Source organism: Cariama cristata, unplaced genomic scaffold, assembly GCF_000690535.1.
Source record: "Cariama cristata isolate BGI_N322 unplaced genomic scaffold, ASM69053v1 scaffold6414, whole genome shotgun sequence".
NCBI lineage: Eukaryota > Metazoa > Chordata > Aves > Cariamiformes > Cariamidae > Cariama > Cariama cristata.
This window is the reverse complement of record NW_009614616.1, coordinates 128,466-136,944: the sequence shown is the minus strand read 5'-3', so window position 1 is coordinate 136,944 and position 8,479 is coordinate 128,466. Positions and strand designations below refer to the sequence as shown.

Below are 8,479 nucleotides of genomic sequence, written 5' to 3'. Positions count from 1 at the left end.
TTAATGGTTTTTATTACAATAATTTCACAGGAAGAACTCAAAGTAGTCAATCTCATTTATGCTTTACTGTTGGATGAAGAGTTGGACGCTAGAGAAGCTGGGCTTCATAATTTCCTTATGAAAAAGGAGAAAGAAAAAGTAAGTTACCATTTTGAATGCTATTCTTGAGGAAAGTGTAATATTTACAATACAGTTTCTTGTGAAGACTGCTCTTTCCAAATCAAAATTTTGCCATAAATGATTTTCTGACAATTTACAGGGTCACTGATGTTTTTTCAACTTGTACAGGTGACGTACATTATAAATACATATGGTTTTGATACTCATCTTGGTTCATCTGGAGTTCTTTGATAAAACTCCATACATTCAGAAGGGCATGCTGCTATTTGTTTGCTATATATAATATTTTTTAGTATCCAGTATCAAGCTGGAAGCACCAATTATGATGCTTTTATGACAGGAAGATGCACAAAAGAATGTGTATTGTCCTCACATTTTTCACTAAGGTGTCTAATGTAGGCCAGGGCCACGCCGACTTGTGTTTGGCAGTTCAAAGCACAGACAGAGGTGATGTGTGAGTATCTGACTATGAAAGTAGAATATACCATGGAGTACAAAGTGTTTATAGTCTTATCGACCAATTTAATCTCCTGAAGAGTGTACCCATCCCTGTAAAACCATATACAAGTCAACAAAAACTGGAGAGCACAAGTATTAGATCTGGATTTCAATACAAGTGCTTATTGCCCACAGTAATAATTTTGAGTGACAGTTCCAATTCCTGTGTCCTGCCAATGCTTGTGTGACTCAGGTGAACTAAGTGATGGTAGCCTGCAGATTGGTTCTGGCTCCTGGGATAATATTATCCCATTTGTCTACTTTGTCTTCGTGGAGCTGCTCCTGAATCCAGAGATAATGTACTAATGCCTCCCATTGTCAGATCTCCTACTCGACCTGTGCAGACCTCTGTGTCTGGAGCTGCAAGCAGCCATTTGTATGTGTGCTACAGGGAGAGGTTCCAAAGTAGCCATCTAGCATCTACCTATGAATAGGCTGAACTAGTTTTAAAATTATCTGAGGCCAAGTGTATACCAGCTTACATTTTTAAAAACACATTTTTTGTTTAAATTTTTCTAAACGTTCGCATTGGTATATCTTTTGGTCTATGCAAACTGTCAAATACAACAAAACAGTCTCCCCAGCAGACTATAAGCATTTAACAGCCTTGATAAAACAGATCAGCTTAGCGTCCTGACACATAGCAGAACTATGTCATGACAACAGGGAAACTGCATTTGAAAATGAAGAACCCTCCACTGAACAGCATTTGAGAATTTTTGACTGGTCCTACCTGTGATGACATGAAAGGAAAAGGAAATCTCTATGCAAATGAAAACAAGTATCAACGTAGGTCCTCGCATTCAGAGTTTAAAAAGACTTGTAAGCATTTGTATAAGATATTTCTTACACAAATGTTTTACTTTTTTAAGCAGTGGACTAGTTTAATTTTGCACCTGCTCACCTTTCAGCAGTATCTACAAGTAACCCCCTGAAGAAGGCATTATATTGTTAGTAAAAATAGGTCACAAAGTTTTCTCTAGAAATAAGAAAATGTCAACTTCATCAGTGTATATGAATGGCCATTCAGTGCTTCTGCTGGCTGAATTTCATTCCTGAAATCTTTTGGTTTTGCTATAGGTCAATACTGCAAGAACAATCCAGACTACAAAAAATAAAATCAAGGCTTACATGGACACCTATGAAAATGCAATAGTTGAAGAGAAGGTGAGACTCTCAAGAAACAGAAGGAGATTCAGAAATTAAAAAGTTAATGGTGTGTCTTGATAATGAGAAGAACATACTTCACTGTAAGCATGGGATGAGTTCTAGTCAACTTGCTGGTCACTGAAATGAAGCAGTAAAGGAGAGTATGTACATAGAAGAATTTATGAAGTAGTCTGGATTCTGTGATGCTTGAGAGCACTTGGAAGAGCACCATATTCTGTATTTCTAAGGTATGGGCAGGTTGATGCTTTTTTTAAAATAACATTGTGGTAACAAGAAAGCTTTCTGTTTCCCTCCTAGAATCTGGAATGTGGTTTTACAAGGGAGTTTGCTGATGTACCTGCCAATTTTTTTGATGAACTTTTCCAACTTTACAAACATCGACCAAAGTAAGATCCCCTTTAATTCCATCTGTTTAAATACTAATATTTCTTGTGAGTCAAGAATAAGAATGCTATTTATTTCAATAGTCTAAATTATTTTGAGAATTAGTAGACTGCCTGGTTTTTATTGGATAGTTAACAATGGTTGATTTCCTATCATACTAACAGTTGCTATTTTGAGTACTTAGATTTCCTTATTCACTCCACACAATGTTTTGTAAATGCAATCTAAATAATCATCAGGTCTCAAAAACATATATTCTTATTTTGTGTAACGTGCAGTCTTAGCTATTTGCTCTTTGCAAGAGATTGAGAGTATGAAATGTTCTTAGTTCTTTTATGCAAGAGAAAATAAAAAGTAAATACTGTATGTACTCTGTGTGTGCACTAGGGCACCAATGACAGAAACGCTCCTTGACACAGCTAACCCGTATGGGGATTGTTCAGGCTCAGCTGAAGGTTACAAAGATACACTTACCCTTTTAAGGAAAGCCATGGATGAACTGGATAGTCCTGAGCACATGCCTAATGGCTTAGACCTGTGTATATGGGAAAATTTTTGTCTAGCTAGACGAAATAAAGTGGAGAGTGAGGAGCTGGTATGTAAAATTCTTCATTTTGCAAGTATACTTCTTGGTATTTTCAGGTCTTAAACTTCTGTGGAGTTCAAGAGTAGGGTCAAGCTAGTGGTGAAATAACAATGCAGGATACATAAGCTGCATTTGAGTTTGAAAGTTGCTTCTGGCCACATTCAGTTCAGAATAATAGAAATGTCATCAAAGGAAGCCAGCTCTAGTTCTCCTTCAGAGGAAAAGTTAGCATATTAATGTGGACAGATTTGATCAAAATGATTGTGACCTTGATATGGTTTCATTTTTAAAAAAAGATCATTTTCCTTTTCTCTATCCATACCAAAAAAATGTTGAGGCATTTGATTTCCATTGTTTGTTGGAGTCTTTCTCTCCCATTAGCATTCTACATTTGCACCAATGCATTCCCATATTTTTCTAGAACATCAAGAGCAATTCTTAACAAACGATGTTGCTGGAAAGTTCTAGCAAGCTATTTATTCAATTTAAAACCATGAAGATGTAAATCTGAATTATCCAGAGTAAGAGACACATGAAATTTGACCAAGACAGAAGGAAATATTATTTCCCTTCATGTGAATAAACTATGCATAAATGAATGAATAATTTTCTGAGCGGAGTATAAGGATTGTAACCTCTATGTCTCATGCACTCTACTGGGATTCTGAAAATACCAGGCTGCATATTTATGCATACATATGTCTTCTTAAGAACTTGTCTTCTCAGTTCTTGAAGAGGCTTGCCCTGACATATTGACAAAGTTGAAAAAGTTCAGAATGACACGATGTTGCTTGCTTAGGTGAAATGGAAGGCCTTAACACTGGCAGAGATGCAGGTCTTTCTCCAGAGAAGAATGGATGACAATGAGAAGATTAAGTCAGAAATAGAAGACATTTTCCAAGAACTCACTTGGTAATTTTGTTTCTTTTCCTGTGTTCAGCTACATTTTAATACTCCACAAACACAGAGCCAAGAGTTACATACAGAATGACACAGCTGTGTTCTCCAACACTCTCTTATCTAGGATTCATCTAAGAGACCTATGGTATTTCTGAAATGAGGTGTGATTGCAGGACATGTGAGCAGGCCAAGCCAGTCTTAGTCTACCATCTTAAGTAACAACATCAGTAAGGGTGGGCAGCATGATCTTCAGTGCAAACTGACTGCCCCAAGAGCAACATCATACAGTGAATCCCCCAAAGCCTTCAAGGCCATATATGTACTAGCTAGCTCAGTTAAATTTCACTGATGTAGGCCTAAGATAATGTGATCACTCGTAATTGCAATATGCCACGTCACCTGATTTCACTGAGCTTCTTGGACCTGCAAAGTTTCATTTTTTCATGTACATGACATAATTTTCACATTCATCGTCACTCAGGAACAAACCCTGGGATGAATTATACAAGAGAACAGGTGCTATCTGGGAGTCTCCTCCATTTCCTTTTCAATTGTTGTTAAGATTTCTGTTCAGTAACGACACTTTCTCTCAGAACATCTGCTAGAGTATGTTAAACTGAATCCAGTGGTTGAAAGCTTCATGTATGGTAATAAGTTGCAAATTCTGTAGTGACTTTGGGAGCATAGAAGACAGGCTGTCAAAGAGTAACCCCTACATGAACATATCGCTTCCCAGTAATAAATATAAACATTTTGAGAATCATGGGAGGATTTATATAATCCTGTTGAAATCACTAAACGTTGGGTTTTTTTTCTGCCATTTTAGGCTGCAGAAGGAGAAGATGAAACTTCAATCGGATTTGACTGTCCAGTTTTTGCTAAAACAAGGACAGGTGGAATTGGAAAGCACTGAGATCCCAGACTACACTGATGCCATTCTCATTAATAAGAGTGTTATTGAAGAACTGAATTGTTCTATCATGGTAATGTACATTATTCAAAGGAAATTTAAGCTTTTTAAAGAAACGTATTGTCCTTCAGGGGCTTTGCTTTTTCTCCAGTTTGACATCTAGTTTCAATTCATTACTACACACCAGTAGGCTTAATTGTAATCTAGAAGCTATTATGAATTCTGTAATGTCTCTTATCATGATGTAAAGATGGCAATACAGACTGCTTTCCTGATGTTTGATCAATACCATTCAGATCAATGAAATGGCAACAGTTTTCAGACACACCATCACTTACTTACATGCTGTGAATAGAAAATAGTAATATCGTGGGCACCAGTACGAAAATTCCCTCAAGGCAAACTTACAGTCATGTTAAGAAGCATTTGAACAGTAGCTTACATTAAGATTTAAAAAATTAATACACTTTTTTATATAAGGTGAAATTAGTGATCATGCTTAAAACAGTTTTTCTCATTAAATGTTCTTTTTAGGCAGTCTAGCTGTACAAAAAAATGCTACTGCACAAAGCCTTCAGTAACAACTGCAAAGTACCTTATACAGAGCACGCTTGTATTTTGTAGAGCTAAAATGCCTTCACATTCTTATAAGATAGAAAGATGGAGAGAGAGGTTAGTTGTAATTTTCTTCGTCTCCTTCTATGATCCAAGGCTGTGACACAGAGCATAAAAGGGAAGAAAATTCCACAAAAGGTAAACATCTGGAAAAAAGTCTGGAAAGAGACTGTATTATAGCATGTTTTCCTTATTAAAATTATAGCTTTGGAAGCTTGCCCATCTTGTTGCAAATAATTATTCCATAATCTGTAAAATATGTTAATTAAGATTAATCTATTTTTTCAGGCAGAAGGAGAAAAAAAAATTGCTAGCATGGTGGAATGTAAAGACTTCTCTAAAGGGATATTTCAGCTGGAATGGGAACACAAGAAAATGAGAATGCAGATAGAAGATCTGAAACAGAAGGCTCGGGATATTGTAACACTACCTATTTCAAAAGATCGTCAGCTAGTGAGTTACTTTCTCTTATTTATATTTTGACTGCAGAAAATTTTGATGCCTATACCTGTAAGATCATGTCTGTCTCTTACCACTGTGGAGAAACCTGATGCCTAATAGGTCAATAATTCGGCTTTCAAAAGGATGTTTTACTCTTGAGCTTGATCAGTGATGAAGTTCTTTGGGATGCTCAGGTGTAAATGAAAGCAAAATTAGCCCTTCTCTTAGTATTTCAAAATCGGCACTGAGAGTAAGGAATCAGGATTTTGCAGCCACAAGGAGCAGACCTTTTAAATCAAGCACCGTAAATCCCTTTTAAGTGAAAGGTCTGAGGTGCCCCCATCTGGTATCTCACAAAAATGCCGTAACTTTTGCTCAGTATGCAAAGATTGAGTATTCTTACAGGAGCCTCATTGAGCCCCACTCACTGCAATTTGTTGGCCCAGCAGCAGAACGACAGGGAATTGTTTGCCATGCCTGGCAGGCAAAAGGCAGCATCTGGCTAGCAAGCCAGCACCCACAGAGCTTTGAACAGTCCCAGCTGGCAGGCCAGAAAACATAGGTAAAGGTTGTGGGAGAGAGCCAAGGATACCAGTGGGAGAAGAGAGGAGGAGGAAGAAAGGTTGTAGAGGAAGCCTGAGGGTATTGCACTGAAGGGAAAGCCGATGGTTTTGTGGTGATGAGGTCGGAGGAATAAAGGTTTGGAGTAAGGCATGTTGGAGGATGGGTAGGCTGGAGATATTGCAGCGGGGAGAGCTATAAAGCACAGAGAAAATGAAGAATGTTGGAGAGCAGGTAGGGCTATTGCAATTCAATGAAAAAATTAAAAGAAAAACCAAAACACCTGTTTTGTTCAGGCTTCATTTGTTTTGCTGCTCTCCAAATTGCTTGTTCACTTCTGAATCACAGCCAAGGGACTTCCATAACTAATGCCATCAAAACAGCTTTCCAAAAAGGTGACGTGACAACGCACTGAAAACTTCTTGTAACAAATTTATCACCAGAGTGTTGCCATTAGCTCAGACTTCATTTAAACTGATGAGCAGAACTACTGCCCTTCAGAGAGAGTTATACTTGCCCATAGCAAAGGCATATACCAGTTTAATCAGAATTTGAATACTCTGAGGGGCTTGACTTCACATTCTGAGCAGAAATGTGGGGCTAGTAGGAAAGACAAGTCAACAGAGGTCTCAACAGTAGGAAGAGAAAGAAAGATGGCTTAGGCGAATGTGTGTGGGCAAGGACGTGAGAACACCTGGAATGAGGGCTATTAATGAAGCAGTGAGTGAAAGGAGTTTGGTGCTGTAGGCAGGCAGGGAGCCTGACGGGTCTTTCCTGTTTCTCCTCTTCTAATTAGAGCGGTCCACAAAATTTTACCTGTCACTTTGATGGGACAGTGCTCTGGAAGGATGAATCTACATCTACAGAAACCTGTCTATTGCCCATTATGGGTCATACAGCCTGTTTTACCAATTGTCATTTGATAAAGGGGTGTTTTAGCAGTGGTGTGCCCAAGAAAAAATCTTTAATAAATTCTCTGAAACCTGAATTACTATGCAGGTATAAGAACAGTAAAAGAAGTAAGAATTACTAGGAAGCTACTTGACAGAAAATAAACACTTTATCCTCTGGCCTAAAGACAGACTGTATAGCACTTTGGCCCCCAGCTGTGTTAGCTTAGACTACCTTATAAGCAAAAGTATAGCTTGGGTTTTCTGACAACCTCACAACAAGTTTGCTTCGTCTTTGTTTCCAGTAACACATAATAGATAACATTCTTTTTAACAGCTGTACAGTCTAGTAGTCACACAGCATCCTGGAATATCTCTACAATGGCCATTTATGATCACTAGTAAGCCTTTCCACTGTGCAGAATTCTATTTTTTTGAGTTTCACGTAGTATGATTGTCTTTACAGAAGTGTGGAATTGTTGAGAACAAACAGGCTTAATAAGTTCTTTCTGGTTTTAATTCTTCAGTTCCTAACTGTGCTGAACTATGACAGCCGCCTCACCCACCACATTTCAGTGATGGAGCAGACTCTTGACATCATGGATAAGGTAAATCCTAAGTGAACCACCACATTTGAGAGACACATCCTTAGTTCAACTGTAACTCCTTCATTAGCAAGAGGTGTTTTTAAGGAGTAAGTGCAACTGATATAGGCATACTAACTCAAGGATTGTTGGAGCATAGCCGTAACAGCACACACAGATGAATATCTATATCCATGTGTATATTCATCTGGCTTTCAATAGTTTCTTCAACTTGTGCTGAGCTGCCTACAGCAGCAGTTCTCTAAAGTCTTTGGAAGCAGTCATCATACGTGGATTGCTGCGTAGATCAACCTTCTGGAGAGAAATCTACTTGCTGTGTAACTGGAATTAAATGCTTTCCTTCCCGAACATCTGAATGCAGATCTGCTTATCACTTCTTACACAGCATTGCCTATAAAAGTCACTCTTCCATTTCTAATGAAGCAGTCTTCCAGTCTTCACTGCTTAATGTTTCTCTCCAGGAGCACCAGCCTGTTCATAATATCACTACCCCGCTATATTCAAAATAACAGAGATACAACAATCTGATTTTCTGACTCCTTCCTCTATTTCAACATTCAAATTATGATTATCCTTGTTTTTAAGTGATTCCACTGGATTTTCTCAAGGTTATTCTAGCTGGCATTAGCCTCCTCTTCCTCTTCAAGCTTTAGTATTTATCTTGTCCCTTTACAGCCCGTCCGACAGCTTCAGCAGAACAACCCTTTCTTCAACTGCTGCTAGCAGCCAAGAGTGTTCTCAACTCACCGATTCCATTGACTTCCTTTCCTCGCTTTGCCTTTCAAGTTTTATCTTTAAA

The 8,479-nt window shown here is 38.2% G+C and overlaps 1 protein-coding gene across 1 annotated transcript in view; it reads left to right on the top strand.

The window, feature by feature from the left end:
- CFAP43 (cilia and flagella associated protein 43) overlaps nucleotides 1-8,479 on the top strand; it is a gene marked incomplete at its 5' end in the record, with an annotated part of 36,258 nt that overhangs the window by 26,545 nt on the left and 1,234 nt on the right. Inside the window, 8 exons of the mRNA XM_009699487.1 lie at nucleotides 31-138; nucleotides 1,699-1,785; nucleotides 2,086-2,174; nucleotides 2,560-2,767; nucleotides 3,558-3,670; nucleotides 4,485-4,641; nucleotides 5,472-5,636; nucleotides 7,603-7,683. Of these exons, the coding sequence (XP_009697789.1) occupies nucleotides 31-138; nucleotides 1,699-1,785; nucleotides 2,086-2,174; nucleotides 2,560-2,767; nucleotides 3,558-3,670; nucleotides 4,485-4,641; nucleotides 5,472-5,636; nucleotides 7,603-7,683 (1,008 nt within the window). The remainder of the gene's footprint in view (nucleotides 1-30; nucleotides 139-1,698; nucleotides 1,786-2,085; nucleotides 2,175-2,559; nucleotides 2,768-3,557; nucleotides 3,671-4,484; nucleotides 4,642-5,471; nucleotides 5,637-7,602; nucleotides 7,684-8,479) is intronic.